The 18,959-nt window shown below is 47.0% G+C and overlaps 1 protein-coding gene across 1 annotated transcript; it reads left to right on the forward strand.

Moving 5' to 3' along the window:
• Nucleotides 1-4,080: 4,080 nt before the first annotated feature.
• LOC306816447 (TOG array regulator of axonemal microtubules protein 2-like) lies at nt 4,081-10,887 on the forward strand. The gene is made up of 6 exons (XM_079332891.1): nt 4,081-4,185; nt 5,144-5,247; nt 6,599-6,803; nt 7,380-7,596; nt 8,667-8,753; nt 10,532-10,887. The coding sequence occupies exons 1-6, from the start codon at nt 4,084-4,086 to the stop codon at nt 10,765-10,767; spliced, it is 951 nt and encodes a 316-aa protein (XP_079189017.1). The 5' UTR covers nt 4,081-4,083; the 3' UTR covers nt 10,768-10,887.
• Nucleotides 10,888-18,959: the final 8,072 nt, after the last annotated feature.

Here is an 18,959-nt window from a genome sequence, read left to right on the forward strand (position 1 = left end):
TTCATTAAGTACCCCTTGGAAAGTACTTCCAATTGTTTGACAGAGCTGTCAGGATGGTAATTTAAGAGGGTGCTGCCTAATTCTTGGGTGGAGAGAAAAATCAATCTTTTGGTACTTGCCTTTCAGGGAGGTGAGGAGAAGGGACTGTCAGCCTCAAACACCTGCTGGGTCCCATTCAGAAGTCCTGCTTTCAAGACTTCGTGACATTTGCTTGGCAGTTACCAGTGAGGTGAGAATATTGTTCTGGATTGTCCCCTGTACTTCATGCACAGTGTGTTGAGTAGATACGTGATTGTTCATTTCCATGTGTGCTCAGAGACTGCCTCCATTTCTGTTTTTATACCTTGTATTTCTAATGTCTGTCAGCTATCTATAGGATCTGTGTGCACAAGTAGCTGTATTTACTGGTAGGTCAGGTATCTGACACTTATCTTTGAGTCAGCTGCCATTATAATGAAATGTGCACATGCAGAAGCATATATACTAATTATATTACTTGCCAGAGTCCTAATCTCTGCCCGAGCTGTAATTCAACTCTGCAAATTAGTCTGTAGACCTGAGTCTGTGTTTTCTGTTTCCTGGCTGAGTGCTTCAACTGCTGGTGTTGCTTTTTTGAACAGGAGCACATGACTCTTTATCCTTATGGCTTGTGCCTTTATGGTTTGAAAGCAGCCCTTGCTTTTATTTGGTTCTTTTTTTTCAAATACAATGGCCTAAAATCAAAGCAATTGACATTATAGAAGGGTTAAGTAAATCACTTTAGTGAAATTTTTAGTTTTAGGCCTGCACTAAGCAGGTCTGAGGCCAGAAATTGGTGCCAGAGTAAATTCCTTTCTGTGCTTGTGCTCTTTTGCTCTTACTGTGCTTTTATGTTCCTGTGGACACAGTGGGACATGTTGTCATCTTCTAGGACTTTTGTCTAAGGCAACTGGTTTCCTTTTCAAAGTGATTCTTATGTTTCCCCTCATGACTTCCCCAGGTGACCAACCTCCGGTCAAAGGTGTCCTACTCGGCCATTGTCACTCTGGGAGAGTTTTTTGCCACCTTGAAGCACGACATGGACTCTGAGGTGGATGAGGTGGTTCGGGTCATTCTCTGGATGCTGCGTAACTCCCCAGAGTTTGTTGAGAAAGCAGCCAGCCAGACCCTGAAGATCATGGTGGAGAATGTGACTCCTGCACGAGCAATGACTTCTCTCCTGGACAGTGGAATCAGGTAGGTCCTTCTTGTAGTGATATTCTTCGCCTTCTAGCGTGCAGGTGGGACAAGGGATGAGAGAAAGAATGGGAATGGTGGGAGGAAAGGATCCTGCATCCTGCATCTTCTGTCAGCTCAGTGACTGGATTCTCCAGTCCTCCTCGTTTCTTTCCTCTTGGCCCTTATTTCTGCCCTCCTGCAGCCCATGTGTTCTCAGGATCACAGAACTGTAGAATATGGGAAGTTGGAAGGGCCCCATCAGGATCATTGAGTCCAGCTCCTGGCCTTGAACAGAACACCCCCAAGGGTCACAGCATGTGCCTGAGATTGTTGTCCAAATGCTTCTTGAACTCTGTCAAGCTTTGTACTGTGACCACTGCCCTGGGGAGCCTGTTGCAGTGCCCAACCACCCTCTGGGTAAAAAACCTTTTCCTGATATCCAACCTAAACCTCCTATGACTCAGCTTCCTGCTGCTTCCTGGAGTTCTCCCAGTCTGTCAGAGTTGCCTAAATGTGGTGAATGGTGGGGAAGTGAAAGTGCCTGCAAAGCCTAAGGATAGAGCCTTGTGCTTTTGTGGGAAGATTGCAATTGCAGCTGTGAGCGCTCTTTGATATTTCACAGCACTAACCACAGAGGCCCTGGGAAAAACCATGAATCCTCATTATGCTATTATCTTAATAAATAAGAAGGATACTTGCTGGACCATGGAGCACGTGGGGGAGAATGTGCTGGGTGTGGCACAGCCTGCACAGCAGGTGCAGCTCCTGTGAAAAGGAGTCTTGTATGACTGTCCTGTCCTTTGAGCTCTACTTTCAATTCAAACTGGTGTTTCATGTTAGCCTTGAGATGATGAATCATTTTACAGACAGCTTCACAAGCCAAATGCTATGCAACAGCTGATGCAAATGCTGCCTTGAGTGTTGGTGTTGGGCCTGATAATTGCCAAAAGACACTCTCTAGAACAGGACAACCTGGCTAAAATGACTGCCACTCATTCCTCAGCTTTGGAATAGGGTAAAACATTCAGATGTATCCCTTGCCAAGCCTCACAGAAGAAACAGGCTGCATTGCTTTATATTCTGCAACTTCACGGCCCACGGCGTGTTTTCCCTGCCTTTTTTTTTCCAGAAGTCTGCAGATTTGGGGATAAATGGCTGGAAAGAGCCTCAGTCCTGCTGAAGCTCTGTGTAGTTGGTGCCCTCTGATGGGTCAGCATGAATTGCCTTTCATTTCTAAAGAAGTCATATGTGATCTCTGTCTTTAATTTTTCTCAGAGTAAATTGTGGGACAGAAATTGAGTATCACATAGTGCAGGGAGACTGAATTCCTCCCTCTTCCTTGCAGGCAGTCCTTGTGTGCAATGCTAACTTTGGGTTTATCTGAGGACAGAAGCTTCTAGAGGTGTCTAAAGTGTCAGGGAGAGCCCAGGTCTCCTTCCCCCAGCAATGACAGGGAGCTCGCTCTGGCCAGGCCTGTGCTGCTGTTGCTCCTTGTCCCTGTGCCCCAGTGTTTGCTCTCCCTTCCCAGGAGCCGCCACGTGCAGGTGCGGAAGTGTGCGGCCGAGCTGCTGCTGTCCTTGCTGGAGAGAATTGGAGTCACGGAGCTCGCAGGCACAGCCGGGGCTGGGAGGCTGGTGCACGCAGCAGGGACGCTGGCTCAGGACCGTCACCAGGACACAAGGTAACCATCTTCAGTTCACCTCCTAGCACAGGAAAACTGTCAGGGTCTGTCTGTAAAGGTAAAACCACAAAAGAGTGGAAACCACAGGAAATATTGTCACTGTGTGGGTAAGGGCCATAGAATCATAGAATACCCTGAGTTGGAAAAGACCCATCAGGGTCATCGAGTCCAGCTCCCGGCCATGGACAGGATACACCAAGGGTCACTCCATGTGCCCCAGAGCATTGTCCAAACGCTTCTCCAGCTCTGTCAGGCTTGGTGCTGTGACCACTGCTCTGGGTTGCCTGTGGAAGTGACTACTGGGTAATCTGAGGTTGTCCAGCCTGAAGGAGCATTGCCAACTTCCTGTAACTGGAAGGATTCTTTCCTGAGATCAAAAGAGCTCCGATTAGCCAGTCAAACAGTTTTCTTTGGTCTTAGGTGCACAATACAAAGCCAAAGTGTTGTCTAATGTTCATCTCTGAAGGATCCAAACATCTATTTCTCATTAACTTAAGGCTTTCCTAGAAATATTTCAAGGCTCTTTAGCCAATGTATTCAGTCTTTCTAAACCTCTTCTGCAAGTTTCTAGAATACTGTTATCTGTGGCTCGATGACTTCCAAATTTCTTGAAGAAAACTGTGGTTTCCTAGTGGCAAAATCAACCCAAACCACCAAATTCCCTTAATTTGATTATTAAATTCCCATTAATAGCTGCCAAGGACACAAGAGAAACTAGTACCCCTGTGCATACATATAGTATAGAATTATTAATAGGAAGCATGAGATGTTTTGTTCTGGCTTCCCTGACAGTTAAAGAAAGGCAAATTATTGTGCAATGGCAGCAAGGCACTGCTAATAGGATCTTATAACAAAGCAGATGGGTTTCCATGCTCTGTGGGATCCTTTGATTCCACAGAAGCACACCCACAGTTTCAGAATGAAATGGTGTTTTTCTTTCTCTCTTTACTGAGTAGGCAATGCCTTCTTATGCAAGGATTGCACCTGATGATTTTAAGGTATCAGCCTCTTCTGCTAACAGTCTTCATTTGTTTGTTCACTTTTCTTTCTTTCTCTTCCTTCCTGCTTTCCTTCCTGCCTTCCTTCCTGCCTTCCTGCCTGCCTTCCTTCCTTCCTTCCTGCCTTCGTTCCTTCCTTCACCTTCCTTCCTTCCTTTGCCTTCCTTCGCCTTCCTTCCATCTTTCCATAGGCATTATGGACAGGAGATGGTGAAGATGTTGCTGAATCACCAAGAAGGTAAAATGCTTTTAGAGCGATCCGTTCCTGCCCGTGACCTGGAAGATATTCTGAAAAGAATGAAGAAGAGAGTAAGTGTTTGGCAGGAGAAATGTCTCCTTTCTGCAAGTATTGCCATTGCTAATAGGAGATCAAACATACCAAACCTGTCTTTATATCGTTCCTCTTCTGCTGAACCATTTTGCTCCTGGGAATGAGCTGTTAATCCCTGTTCATCTGCAGACCACAGAGGAACTGATATTATTCGGGAAAAAGTGGGCTTTTGAATATTTTGAATATTGGTCACAAACAGGAAAGGGGAAGAGGAGAAAATGGGTTTACATTTAAGGGTAACCCCCAACTGCGCCCTCCCTACTGTGCCCCAGTAAAGCAATTAAGTGAGAATGGTGCTTCTGAAGATAAGAGTGTGTGCAAAAGACATTGGAAGCAGCAGTGCCAACAACATTTCCAAAACTGCAAAAAATGTGCAAATCGATCCTAATTACTACAATTACTGTCTGTCTTCTGGGAATATTGCCCTCCTGTCAAAAACTGTGGAGCTGGAAGAAGCTTGGTGAATTCAGCACCATCCGGTGCAAAATTATTTGTTTGTTTGGGAGGGAATTTTTTATTCTTTTTTATCTGCATAATAAAAGGGAGTGCCTTTGTGCAGGAACAGGGAGAGCCAGGTTGAACTGAACTACCTTCCAACACAATGGAACACCTCTCAACCCAAAGAGTTCAAATTTTTCTGCTGCTTTCTGTAAGAACACTCGTTGCCTACCAGTTTGCATTATTCCCATTTATGCTCAAGACTCATGAGTTTGGGATTTTAAACTGCTGCTCAGTATGGCAGCGCCCATAACCTTTCTTGGGCTATTGCAAACAAAGAGTTGGCATCACTGAATCTCTGGCCTGTTTCCTTCTGTAAGTTAGGAAATGTTTCCCTAAGCCTTGGTAGTAGTGATCCTGGTTCTAACTTGTGTTTTCAACAGGGAATTTCCTATTTTATATTCTAAAGATCCGTGCGGTTTCTCTCTGTCTTTGTAGGGGATGGAAGAGCAGAAGGGTGAACTCCCCTCTGTCAAGAGCCCTGTGAAGAAGAGGAGTGATGGCTCCAAGCAGCCCCAGACCACATTGCCTTCTAGTCAGCGGTACTGAGCACTTCTGTTAGATGTGACAAAGCACATGACAGGCTGGACATGTCTTTTCCTCAGGAAAATCTTTCTGGCAGAGATGGCCAGAGATTGTTTCCTTTCCCTACACATGCCCCATGATAATGTCTACTTCTGCATTACACTGAACAAACTTCTCTGGAGGAGTTTCCACAAAAATTAGGTGACAAAAAGACACCCACTGGTTGCAGCTCAGAAAAATCATAGCAGTGGCAAGGGCAGTGTTGTGCAAGCTAGGAGAGGGCCATATCTCTGCTGCAGAGATATGAGACAAGTAAATTCAACCCGGGTTTTATTGTATCTGAGTGGAGTGTTTTTCAGCTGGGTGTTTTGATGAAAAGTCCCAGTCTAGAAGCAAGATGCCGTTCCCCAAACAAGCAGTTCCCATGCAAGTGGTTTGGCCTGGCTGAATCATAGTTTTCTTACCCTCAAACAGTACCAAGTTTGAGTTGTAAGTAGCAAGGCAATTCCTGAGCAGCTTTGGTCAACAGATGTCTCAATTCTGTCTTGATATTCCTGTCCTTCAAATAATTTGCTTGATGGACAGGATGTTTGGTTGATTTCCCCCTGTGCTGCAATCTGCATTTCAGACAGGGATTTGGTCCTTGCTGTCTCTTCATGCCAATGACAGAGTTACTTGTACTTGTTCTCCTCTGATAACAGAGAGGATATATTTAGCTCTGTCATGCTCAGCGGTGGCAGGAAAGTAATCACATGTCTCAGTAGCATAGCTAGAACCTTCCCATGCTCATGGAAGAGGCAGGTTGATCCAAAATTGTTCCCAGTGGGTATGTTTAGCTGTGCATCTAGTCTCTAGGAAAACAAACTTAATGTGAGCGTAGTGCTGGGATGTCTGGCTTCTCTTTTTATCTCTGTTACTGATTTTCTAGATCCTTCAGATATGCCCCTGTTCATCTGCTCAGATGTATCTGAGCTCCTGTTCCAGATTGTCATGCCTGGTGCAGAGACACTTCTCTGGAGTAATGAGTTTTCTTATTATAAGACACACACCTCCTGTATGAGGAGGCATTTAAACTTGGCAGTAGTGTCTCTCTTTCCCCACACTACAATGTGACCTGTGTGCTTGGGAAGCCATCTGAAGATAGATCAGATGCATCTCATCCTTGGTTTTCCTGAGTAAGCACTGGCGAGAATGTTACTTGCAGTCTCCCATAATGATTGCTATGAGGTCCACGTTGTTTTTCAGAGTCTCATGATTTTCTAGCTTGAGATCACATGATTAGGAAAGCTCCTCTAGATGTTTTGCTCACAATTACTGGCAGATATTACCAGATATAACCAACAAGTCAGAATTTGATTTTATTTCCAGGGTGAAGTCGACCTCTGATGGACGCCTCCTACAGCGTCCAAAAGCCCAGGTCACGTTACCTCCAGCCAGGGATGAAACGGAGACGCTCCAGAAGCTTTACGATCTCCTGGAGGCCAAGGGGTTTGAGGCACGGATGGAAGGAGTGGCACTCCTCCTAGACCTGTGCAAAAGCAGCCCCAAGCTCGTCGCCACTAACATTGTCCAAGTATGTAGGATATCTTCACTGTTCCTTCCCTTTAGCTCCTCTCCCAACTTGTAGCAGTAAAGTTAATTCAGTGTGTCTTGGCACTACATCCTGGCTGTTTGGGACAGGCTGGTCCCTCTTACCCAGACCAATTTAATTCAGGTCCAGGCTTCAGGGTAAGTTCTTTCAGTCCAACTGTATTTATCTAGCAGTTGCCTATTGGTGCTGTTCATCAGATGATGACAGAATTTTCCACTGGTGTAACTTCTGCTGTCTCCTACCCCCAGCTGGGTGAAGTGAAGGGAATCCAGCCACTGAAAGCATGGCAGTTACTCTCTAGACACAACATGGGTTTGGATGGTTGAGAGAAGGATCAGGCTGGGTTGATTTAAACCAAGTATTTTTAAAAGGATACTTCTGTAAACTCCAACCTGTCTTGCACAGGCACAACTCCAGCTTCTCATTTCCATCCCTGTCTCTATTCCATGTGGTAAAGATAGTGTTTACCCTTCTTGGGTACTGAATGCTCATTTCTACATCCCCTCTTCAAACAAGGACATTTCAATCCAGCTTTCATGCTGCTTCTTCTCTCCACAGATTTTTGATGATTTTGTCCTGAGAATATCTGACACTCACAAGAAAGTGAAGCAGATGGCGCTGGACGTGCTGGCAGAAATCATAGCCATCCTGGAAGATGACTTGAACCCAGTGATCGTCCTTTTGGTGGAAGGAATACTAAAGAACCTGAACTCAAAGGACCCTGGGGTTCATTCTGCAGCTGTGAACGCTCTGGAAGAATCCATTGCTCATTTAGGTAAGGCTGACCCCTGACATAGACTCTCCTCAGCTGTGTCTCTGCCTCTCTGACACAAGAGAACACTGAGTGCCTGGAGAGCTCTTGCTGCCTGTGGAACGCTCCAGCTCACATTCACCAGAAGCTGTGGAGGTGCAGTCCTTAGACACCAGTCCCCCAACAGGCTTGAATGTGTCAGCCTTTCCCAAAAGTGCCAGGAGCCCTTGGCTCTGTGCTGCTTGTCTGGAGAAGAGGTCCTGGACTAGAGCTTTGCTACAATTCAGAGGCAAAGGGGTTTTTGGAGTTTCCTTGGACCTCATTTGACTTTCCAAATGAATAGCTTTGCTGTTGGCATGAAGGGACACTGGCCCATCAGAGGTTCTACAGAGCAGCCTCCTGGAAGGCTCCACATTTGTAGGCATTAGCTGCCTATTTTCCACCTTCCTTCTTTGTCTTTTTTTCAAAGGAAAAATTGTGATTCACCAAGTTAATTTCTTCAAAACAAACAGATAGAAATGAAGCTGTCAGTGATGCCTTGTTCCACATGCTGTGTTGCATGGGGGCAGGGTGGCTGTACACAAGCAAGGGCTGCTCTAAATTCCTTTGCTGCAGAGATTTATGTCAGCTCTGAAACTGCTGCACTGGGGAAATATGCCTGAAAAATGGAGTGTTAAAGAGGCAGATCTTCAAGGGAGTTTCCACTTTCTTGAGTTCAGCTGCTCTGTGAACTCATGAACTGCCTGACCCAGTGCCTTTCTGTATCCCGAGTCTGGTCTTCTTCCTGTTTGCTCTGGAATGCAAAACCCTTTCACTGCTTATGTGTGGTTGAACTCTTGGGGTCCCTTATGTGAAATGTTTAACATAGCTCCTGGTACAGCAGAAAACTTTGCATTTACAAATGTGAAAGGAGAGCTTTTCTTTGGGAATTTAAACCCCTCACAAATAGGCTGGAAGGAAAGAAGAAAAGGATTCAAAAATCAGCAGAAATCTACTTGAGCTTATATATTGAGGCTGCCCTGCTCTTTCCCTCCCTACTGTCCTTTCTCCTATGACCTCAGAAAAGTGAGCAGAAATGTGTGTTTCTCCTGTAGACAAAGTATCACTGATGAAAGAGTTCAGCCACCAATGGGGTCAACTGAGTGGACAAGCTCTTCTGGATATCACAGAGCGGATCACAGGTATGGGCTCCCCTTCTAAGCCAAGAGCTCTTCCCAGGGAATATTTACAGGGAGTGCCTGTGAATGGACAGTAGAGCAACTGCTCCAAATTGGGGGTGCTGAGCTCGTCCCTCCTGCCCAATCCCCATGGCAGGTGTGTTTGGCAGGTTTTCCCTGGCTGCTGCAGAGCTGTGCAGCACCTGAGATGGGGGCAGCACTCTGTCTGGGGGCTGAGCTCTCACTGGGGCATCTCAGAACCCACCTGCAGGAAAGGCAGGGGCTAAAAATACCCAACTGGCTCCTCTCTTGGAAGCTCGGGGACATCTATGATCCTTTAGGGAAAATGATGGCAAGTGCTGTTGCAGGGATCCATTTGTTTTGTCCTTACAGAATTATTGTTTTATTCTTGGAATGTTTTGAGGCTGAACCCTGCAGTGCCTGGGGGTCACAGCTTAGGTCAAAACTCAACACACAGATTAGAGGCACGGATTTGGTGCAAGGCAGCCTTTGGTGGCAGAGGGGCAGAAGCAGAGTGCTGAGGCTCCCTGCCTGTGCTGTCAAAGTGGCATTGGACTGAGCATGTTCAAACAGTGTCTTCTTGTGTCAGTGCTGTCCAAAATGCTGCAAATGCAGCTGATAATATATTCCTCAAGGAGCTTGCTATGTCAGCAAGGAATGTAAAAATGATAATCTTAATATACAGTAGACAAGATGCTTTATAGCCTTGCTTCAACTGGGTCTAAATTCACTGCTAAGTGTGCCAGCATCTCTAAATGGAAAGTTTCATACACTTTGTATCTTCATTGGAATCTTGAAAGGGCAATGTTCAGTGATTGGCAATGTCACAGGCCCTTTAAAGAGTGTTTGAATAAGGTAGATCTCCAGGAAGAGGGAATTTAGTTTTGGAGTTATTTTGCATGCAAGGAGCCTGTTGGTTAGTAAATTTTTGGCTGTGTTTCATATAGTGCAGTTCAGAAAATTTGCAGGGAGCAGGCTTCAGGGAGAATGTGAGAAAACACTCGTGTTTTGGTTAAATTTCAGACCCTTGTGTAGCATTTTTCTCTCTCTATTCTGGTATTTCAGTGCACATTGTAAAAAAATGCCGTTAACATTGGAAGAGAAAATGCCATTAAAATGTGGAAATGCTCAAATACCACAGCAATGGGGTCTGGGTAATTATCTAAGACACCCTGAGGTTTGAAACAGCTGTTTGTCGGAAACCACAAAAACATTCTGCCAATGACACCAGCTAGTCAGTGATGTTTCTAATCCAACTGTCAAGCAGCACCCATCTCTGTGGGCTAGAGTTTGAAAGTGTGGTCTAATACTGCCTTTTACTATGTGCCACTGAGCAAAGGGAAGAGCCAGATTAGAGTTTTGGCACTTGACATCATGGGTCACCAAAATGGAATCATCTTTGTGTTAGAAATCTCTCAATTATTTCCAATGCATGCCAAATGCATTTCCAAATCTTCAGTGTGGGTTTAGAAAACTTCTAAATGGAAATAAAAGGCATGTTGACATTTCAGTCTTTGTTGATGCGGAAACAGATTGTGAAATGATCTAGTACATGTACAAATTCTGCCACAGTTACGAGGCTCCATTTGGAGAAATTAGTCCTGAGGAGTTAGTGGTTCTGTTTTGGGGAGGATCAGCTGCTTTGGCCATTTCTGGATCGTGGGACTCTGTGTGCTATTTCACTGCTCTTAGCCAGAGAGGCTTCCAAGAAGCAAAACTAGGGGTAGATCTTTGTTTACATAGAGGTTGGTGATAAGAGTCTTGTGTCTCTGTCCCGGCAGAGCTGGTGGAAGAAGTTCATGCCAGGAGCCCTGAAGTCATCCAGCGCTGCGCCCTGCCCGTGCTCTGGTCCTTGCTGGAGAACAAGGCACTGTCTTTCCACAGCGCCAAGGTCCGCACAGTGCTCACCAGGCTCACCTCTGCCCTCTACCAGGTGATGGGCACCAAAATGAAGAAGTGTGCTGCCAGCCAGCCCCCACATGTGTGGGTAAAGCTCTGCAGCATTTTGCGCTGGTGAAGGCTTGGTGTTCTCCAGCAAGCTGACCAAGTGATGAGATGGACACCACCGGATTTGACGTTTTAGCTGTGCCAAAAATGACAAAATACTGAGGAAGGATGTGCATCTGCCCCTGCTCTCTCCACTGTCCTTCCTAGTTCAGGGGGCCTGAAGCAGCTCCAGACTGAGGACAAGGCGAAGGCCCAGCATGGTTCAGCCTCACACAGAGGTAAGGTGGGAGCTGGGCCAATCTCTGGCAGGAGGAAGGGGTCTTGTACCAGCCTGGAGAGCCTGTGCACATTGCCAGGGAACAGTTCTGCCCTGCAGGTGCCCCTTGCCATGAGCTGTGCTACTCCCAATGCCCTGTGGATCTGTAGGGCTGTTCAGCTGTGGGGCAGTGAGAGGAGCAGGAAGCTGCATGTGCAGCTGAGCCATTGCTGGAAGCACAGGGCTCTGAGCTCCCTGCTTTCCCAGGGCAGCCCAGAGGCCAGGCTGCTGCCCTGAGAGCTCTGTGCAAGTGGGTCAGGGTGTGGCCCTGACCTGCCCCAAGGGGCTGCTGGCAGGAACATGTTTCCCTGGGCAGCTATTTAGAGGTTTCCAGGAAATGTGTCCCACGGCATGGGGACCTTCAGATTCTTTAGGTTTGCATTGCAGCCTCTGTTAAATTTTGGGTGTCTTCACTTTGCAGACCTGGCTGGCTCCACTCTTGCCAAGAAGTTTTTCCTGGATGTTTCCTATATTCTCCTAGCCACAAAGTCCTTGCCTCTGGTGTAGAAGAGTTCTCTTACCTCCAAGCTCAGGAAGAAGCTGCTGCCTATCCAAAGAGTTTTTGAAGAAAAGGATTTATGCATTAGCCTGTATAGCTACATATGTACAGATGTTATGATAGTTAGCTGTAGGTTTGAATAAATCTATCCTGATTGTATCTTTAAAATTTTGATGATATATTTTGAATTGTATATATTTTATTCGGATGACATGTTTTGATTTTTATATTTTGAATAAACTATTTTTTAAAAAAACCAAGCAGAGGATGTGAGTCCAGGACCTAATAGTTTGGAGGTTATCAGAGTGCAGCTTACTCAATGTGCCAGTGTCTCACCATATTCTTTCTTCACTTGGCCTCTCCTCTTCCTGTTTTGAAAATTGTGTCATTTGTCCTGTTAATTCCAAGTTTATAACTTGGAATTTTAATGGGGCCACCCATTGAGATGTTTGGGGGATAATGGACCCAACAGATCCTGTATACTCTAAATTTTCTAGTTAGATGTATTCTGTGCTCACAAAAGGCCTGAGCAGAGAAACAAAGAGAAGTGTTCCCAAATCACAAAGGTTTGCTCCTTTGCAGTCTCACCCAGATCTGGCTCAGAGGTGTCTTCAATCACAGTTGTTTGCAGGAGGATGAGTGGACTGTGAGGTCAATAACATTTGTCAATGGTTTCTCAAATCTTTATCCCAGCTTGGGATCCATTCAGGCCAGGGGAATGGGATAATTTGTTACCATGGATCAGTGCTTGCCAGTGTAATGAATTCCTGAATAACTGGAACAAGCAATTCTGGATTCAGCTGCAGCTCTTGGTGGGCTGTATGATCATTGACTGTGCTGCCTTTCCAGAAATTATTTTGCAGTTTCCTTTCGTCATCATTTGAAGCTTTTAAACTTCACATTTCAATTTGCTTTGCCTTTGGAAAAAACACTTTTGGGCCCAGTGCAAACTGTAGCCTTTTGACAGCAAAGTCCTCCTGGTTACCAGCTTCTGATGTTACAGAAGAAAATGTATGTGAACGTGTTAGGTTTTCTGAAGGGAAAACAGTATGTCAAACTCTATGTGTTTGCTTAGCTACAGGTCTAGTCCTGGCCCAGTAAAGCCCAGGAAGGGTGGCGTGTTTGCAGGGAAAACTAGTCTGTGAGCTTATGGGGTTGCCATCACCAGCAGAGTGCATGTGTCCTATGAGGATTCCTCTGGAGACAAAATCAGGGAGCCTCTCCATGCCCCGATAGTCACTTAGATCTTTCTAAAATATCCTAGAAAAGGCAGTGAAACTTCACATCTCCTTTCACACCCACTGTTTGAAAAGGGGCATTTTTATCCCTCCTCAAAGTCATTGCTCTTGCACACCAACAATACGAACATCCACGGACAGAATGATGCCTGGCCCTCCTGCTGGTGCTTGAGGGTACTGGTAAGTGAAGATCTGGGTAGATACCAATAGTAACACTTAATCCAGATGTCAGGGCCTTTTGTTTTAAAGCAGTAGCTGTACCATCACTCTCTGGGGAAGAACAGTAAATGGGAAACAGCGACTGCCAGCATTGCAAGTGTGGGGAGAAACCTGAAGTGTCTTTGTATAAAGGTGAATGGGAAGAGTGTAATTGCCAAAGCTTCACTAGGATAGCAGGATCAGTTCTTTACTGCATGCTTGCAACATGATCATTTGGGACCTTCTTTATGTATCTCATGCAGGAAAAGAACTGTTAAAAATCCCACATTGGGATGTAGCTCTGTAGTAGCTCACAATGAAGCAGATTGCCTGTTTTGTCACTGCCAGCCCTGCTGACCCTGCAACGGACCATAGTGCATCCCATGCCTGCTTTGCCTCCAAGCAAGTGTGGAAGAGTAACAAAATGGACAATTAAATGGATCACTTTGGAGGATAGGCTCATGCTTTCACATGTTAGCCCTGTACCTCATGCTTCCAAGGCTTGTTATTCATCATCAAACATGCTCTCATGTTAAATATGAGTAAAATTGCATCAGATCATGGAGAATTCTGCTGGAAGGAACTGGACAAAACCCTTCCAGCATTCACTTGCAGTTGTCCTGGATTTCTGCAGCCCTGTGTGGAAAGCTACTGTAGGCAGAATGCTTGCAGTTGGTTTTATGGCCTTTATGAAAGGTGTGTGGAGAAGTATGCAGGGCTCCCCTAGGAGAAAATTGTTTGTCCAAGAGCGGGGCCATGGTGCTGGCAGAAGCAGAGCAGCCCCACCCCCAGCCCGAGAGTCTGTGAGCTGAGCCATGCCAGGGAGAAAAGACAGCAAGGGACCCCAGCGCAGCTGCTTCACCTGCCTGACCGTTCTGACATCTTTTTTGCTTCAGTTCCCTTATTGCAATCAGTGCATACAAGAGTTTACTTGATCTCTTTGATGCCAGGGAGCACCAAGAGATTGAACCTTGCTGGAGTCCAGCCCTGCCTGCCTATCTTGGAATACAGGGAAAGCATGAAGAATCTGGGCAGCCTTTGAGCCAAAATGGAATTTTGCTGCTTCTGATTTCCTCCCAGCTTTTGCAGGGGGTTGACAGCTCCATCCCAGCCAAGCCACTCCCTTTTGCAAGGCACACACAGACCTTGCTGGAAGCTCAGGGTTCTTGAAGGGCTGCTGCAGTTGGCAAAAGGAGCCGTTGTTGAATTTTTCAGGCTGCTTAACCCCTCCATCCCAAATGCCACCAAGTGGCGGAGGAAGGACAGAAAAATATTTCCTTGGAAAAAGGGAGGCCAAAAGCTTGGAAAAGGATGAAAGAAATGCTCTGATGATGATGATAATGACAAGAAAAAAAATATTTTTGACAGCAAGTGAACACCCGCCGCCCTCCAGCCCTCCCAGCCTGGCAGGCCGAGTGGTGCCATTTCCATGGCATGAGGTGCTGGTAGCCTGGGCAGAGAAACCAGAAAGCCACGGTCAGTGGCAGCAGGCTCCTGTCCCCCGTGTCCCACCATGGCCTGTGCGTGGGACAGGCTGCTGGCTGTGCTCAGAGCCCAAACCTCCCGACCATTCTCTCATTTTTAGAGGAGAGCAGCATGGCAGGCCAAGCTCCACCTCTTCTGCTTAAGCATGGCACAGCAACCTCCTCAGCAGCTGCAAGAGCGAGATTCTCGTGTGCCCGCTGCCCTCTGCCCCAAGCCCTTCTGCCACCTGTGCTGTGGAGCCGGGTACCCAGCTCTGGAGACCTGCTGCCAGGAGAGGAGCTGATCCCACACGAGCTCCTCGTCCTTCCTGAAGGGGATGTCCCCACACACTGTGGCCCCCCGGGGTAGTGCCGGCACTGGACGGGCTCCATGGATGGCGCCAGCGCTTCCCCACCCGGTCCAGGCACCGGGTGCAATCTTCCTGGAAAAAACAAAGAAGAATTGCATCAAAGTGAATTCCGAACAAGACCTGGAAACAAGGAAAAGCGCCAAAGGTTATGACAGTTTCACAGGCCTGGGGAAGGTCTGACCACTACATGTGAGAATGAAACCTCTCCACACGTGGGGACAAACCCCACCTTTCCCACCTGTGAGTCCATCTCTTCCTCGAGCGCCTGCAAAGCAGAGCAGCTGGGGCATGGCTTCAGAACCCTTCCCTCTCTGCTGCTCCCCATCCACACAGATGGATGCTTTGGTCAGGCTGGCTGCCCCCACCCCAGTCTGTGGCAGGCATGCTGGCAGAAACTGTCAGCAAGGCCAGGAGCCAGCTCCCCTTCCACAACACCCATCCCCTGTCCCGACAAAAAGCAGCTGGGCAGGTGGCAGAAAGATTAATATTCCCCATTGCCACCAAGCAGGGAACCTGCGGTGCGTGGCCGGGCCAAGCCCTGCCGTGCCTGGAATCACGAGCATCGTCCCCACCCCTGTGCCAGCTGGGAACTCATCGATTTTGTCGGGGTGCAGAGTGTGTCCTCCGGGAAGGGGCCGCAACCAAAGCCCATCGGCTTTGCCCCGCCAGCAGCCAGCTCCAGGATGGCATTCTCCAGCTCCATGTCGTGCTCCAGAAGAACACGCCAGCTGTGCCTCAGCTTGCAGGGACATCGTGATGCCATTGAGCTGCAGGGGGATGTTTCCCCTCTTCCAGTCCGGGGCAACTTCACCACACTGTGCCACGACTTCTCCAAGAAGATGGGGAGCCCTGAGCTGCTCCCTCCACAACTCACCAGGGACCCATGGAAGTATCTCCTGGGCTGCGCTCTCTGCTCTGTGCCGAGGCCACACGGAAAAGCTCGGGATTTCTCTGAGCACCACGAGACGTGAGCAGCTGGAACTTCCTGGGCTCCTGCATCCTACTGTGCAGAGGGATGGATCTCTGCTGTCTCCTGGGCCAGGTGGGGCTTCTGCAGCCAAGAATGCTCTACAAGGTCTTCCAGGCATGGCCTGTCTGCAGACACCTGATGAGGTGCTGGCACTTTGCAGAGAGAAACCAGAAAATGCTGGATAACTCCTGGCCATGCTCTCCCAGATTCCACAGTGCCCATGCCACACTAGGAGTGCTCAGAGCTGCACCCAAAGCCTCCCATCCATCTTCCCTTTTGGAGGTGAGCAGCACAGAGACACACGTACCACCTCCTCCTGCTAAGCCCAGGAGATCAACCTCCTCATTAGCTGCAAGAACAGGATGCTGATGTGCCAACTGCCCACTCCCAAACCTGTTCTTGTTCCCGTGCCCTGAAGGCACATCTCCACCTTGAGACATGTGGGGCGGGAAGAAGAGCTGGCCCCGGACAATGTCCTCTCCGGTTCTGAAAGGAAGGTGCCTGCACACCAGGTGATAGAGCAGAATGCCCAGGGACCAGATGGTGGCTGGCTGGCCCTGGTGGCAGCCAAAGAAGATCCACTCTGGGGGGTAGTACTCTTGCATTCCTATGGGACACAGGCACAGCTCATCAGGCCTATGCTACTGCATCCCTCCCAGCCAGCTCCACAACAGCCAGTCCCTACCCTGCCGAAAAGCAGCTTGGCTGCAGCCGGCTGAAGAAGGATTCCCCCTCCCTCCCTGTAAGAGTTGGTCTAAATTTTCTCTGATCTGCCTCACCAGCATCATCAGAGACTGAGACCCCAGGACCCCACCACTCACTCTGGATCTGAGTTCTGGCCTGGCTGAGGTGGATGCTTGCCAAGGGACTGTTTGTTGGTGTGCTTGGAGCTTGCCATGGTATGCTGCTCTCAAGAGCAGGGAAAGCACCCTGTTCCTGCACCTGTTTCATGGAGTGACAATCTCCTCATACAATAAAGTGACTTTTTAAAAGATACTTTGAGATCTCTTTCTCCCTGATGGATTGAAGATGTATCTATCATCGGATGACCACAAGGATGCGTCCCATCTGTTGGTAGCTATATCCCATCCTTTCTCTCTCTATCTCTCCCCTTTTACTTAATTTCCTTTACCTCTTTCTCTCTCTCTCTCTCTTCTATCACAAAACTGAATTGCTAACACACAATAAACTGCATTACTGCTTTCTGTTGAATAAAACCTGAGTATCTAGCTTTTTGTCTTTTACACCCTGGGGTCAAAAGAACCATCACGACTCCCGCTCAGGTTGAGCTGATAGTGACATTAAATTGGCGTCACAAACAGGATTTCTGACACACTGAAGGGCTGCTGGTTTTGTGTAGTCTGTAAGAGGAGAAGGATGTCTTGCCTCAGCCGCACCTAATTGGCCACCTCGACAGGGTGAGTCAGGCTAGAAAGCAAGGGGGGCATTTCAGATTTCCCGCAAACTGCACGCACTTGCGTGAAAAGCATCCCTACGCTCGTTTGAGGGCTCTGTCTTCAGAAATTCACAAAAGATCTCTTGGTACAAAAGGCAGAACTGTGCTGTTCTTGTTGTTTTTTGTTTGTGTATGTAACTCTAGTCTCTTCACCCACCCAGGGAAGAGAGGGGGCTGTACACAGCAAAATCTGTGTGTGTAACTAAGTGTTGACCTCCCTTAGTGGCTTTACATCCCCCCTCACAAAACAACTGAAATTCATAGTTGTTATTGTTGTTATTGTTGGGGTTTTGTTTGTTTGTTTGTTTGGTTTGTTTTTTGTTTTGTTTTGTTTCATTTTTTGACTGCTTGGGATCACGAAGAGACAAGCTGGTTTTGTGACTACAGTAACGCCTCCCAAGCAGGGTGGTCCCTTCACCCACCCAGGGAAGAGAGGGGGCTGAGCACAGTGAAAGTTGTGCATGTAACTAAGTGTTGAACTCCCTGAAGTGTTTTTTTCCCCCTAGCAAAAATTACTGAAAATCATAATACTAACGATAAAGCTGTGTTTTTCACTTTATTAGCTAAATATAACACCAGACCCTCCCAAGGGGGAGAAGATTGGGCACACAGCAACTGGTTTAATTTAGAAAATATGATTGATAGGATACATTCTTTACAACATGAAACAAAATTCAAACTGGGCAGAAATAAAACCATTCTCAGAATCGTTGGAGAGGTTGAGAAAAAGTCTCCGAATGTATTCAGGAACAGACCCTGATTCCCCAGTCAGGGAAGTCCTTTTAAAAACACAGTTTGTTGGGAGACCATGGGAAGGCATAACAGAGGAAGTTCAAGAAAATAGAAGGATGGCAGGAAAAAGGGTTATAGCACCTACTTAGAGAAGTGCAGCAGGTTTATACGAGAAGGGAAGAAGAGCAGCAGAAAGCACAAGTAAAGGTGTTGGTGGCAGCTGTGAAGGAAGCACAAAAGCAGGAGAGGGTCCAAGATAATGTGAAACCAACACAGAACCGTCAACCTCAGAAGAAACGAAGCCTCTCCCAGAAGAACACAGACAATCAAAGGGATGCACCAGAGTAATTCTATTGTAAGAAAAAAGGCCATTTCAAGAGAGAGTGTAAGAAGAGGATGAGAGACAAGAAGATTTTCCAGGAAGATAAGACGTGTCAGGGGCTTTCTCATTTAGGGTACAGACCATCCAGAGAGCCCCTGGTAAAGCTGAGAATGGGAACCCAAAAACTTGAATTTATATTCACAGTGGATTCAGGAGCTGAGCAAAGTACTGTTCAGCAGTTGCCCCCAGGATGTAATAGAAGCAACGATACTATGGTATTTATTGGGGCAAAAGGGGAACCCTTCAAGGTTCCAGTAATTAAAGATGTAGAAATAGAATCAGAGACCAGGTTTTGTTTAGGGAATATGCTATTAGTCGAGGAAGCTTATTATAACTTGCTAGGGAGAGATTTAATGGTAGCTTTGAAAATAAGTCTGATTGTAAAGGGATCCCGGCTCATGGTAAGTCCATATAATTTAACAATAGAGGATGAGAAAAGAATAGATCCTAAAGTCTGGCACACCCAAATGGAAGCTGGAAAACTAGAAATGAAGCAGATTCACATTGAAATTGATAGGCCAGAGGATCCCATTAGAATTAAACAATACCCCATTCCTATGGAAAGAAGGAAAGGACTGAAACCTGTAATAGAAGACCTATTGAAAAAGGGGGCTTTGAAACCCTGCATGTCTAGACA

This window comes from Erithacus rubecula (genome assembly GCF_903797595.1).
Source record: "Erithacus rubecula genome assembly, contig: scaffold_599_arrow_ctg1, whole genome shotgun sequence".
NCBI lineage: Eukaryota > Metazoa > Chordata > Aves > Passeriformes > Muscicapidae > Erithacus > Erithacus rubecula.

What these genes read in the sequence shown, in the direction of transcription:
- LOC306816447 (XM_079332891.1), top strand. Translation starts at nt 4,084, where the DNA reads ATGGTGAAGATGTTGCTGAATCACCAAGAAGGTAAAATGCTTTTAGAG. An exon ending in AGAATCCATTGCTCATTTAG is followed by an intron (nt 7,597 to 8,666) that starts GTAAGGCTGACC and finishes TTTCTCCTGTAG; the next exon opens with ACAAAGTATCACTGATGAAA. An exon ending in TATCACAGAGCGGATCACAG is followed by an intron (nt 8,754 to 10,531) that starts GTATGGGCTCCC and finishes CTGTCCCGGCAG; the next exon opens with AGCTGGTGGAAGAAGTTCAT.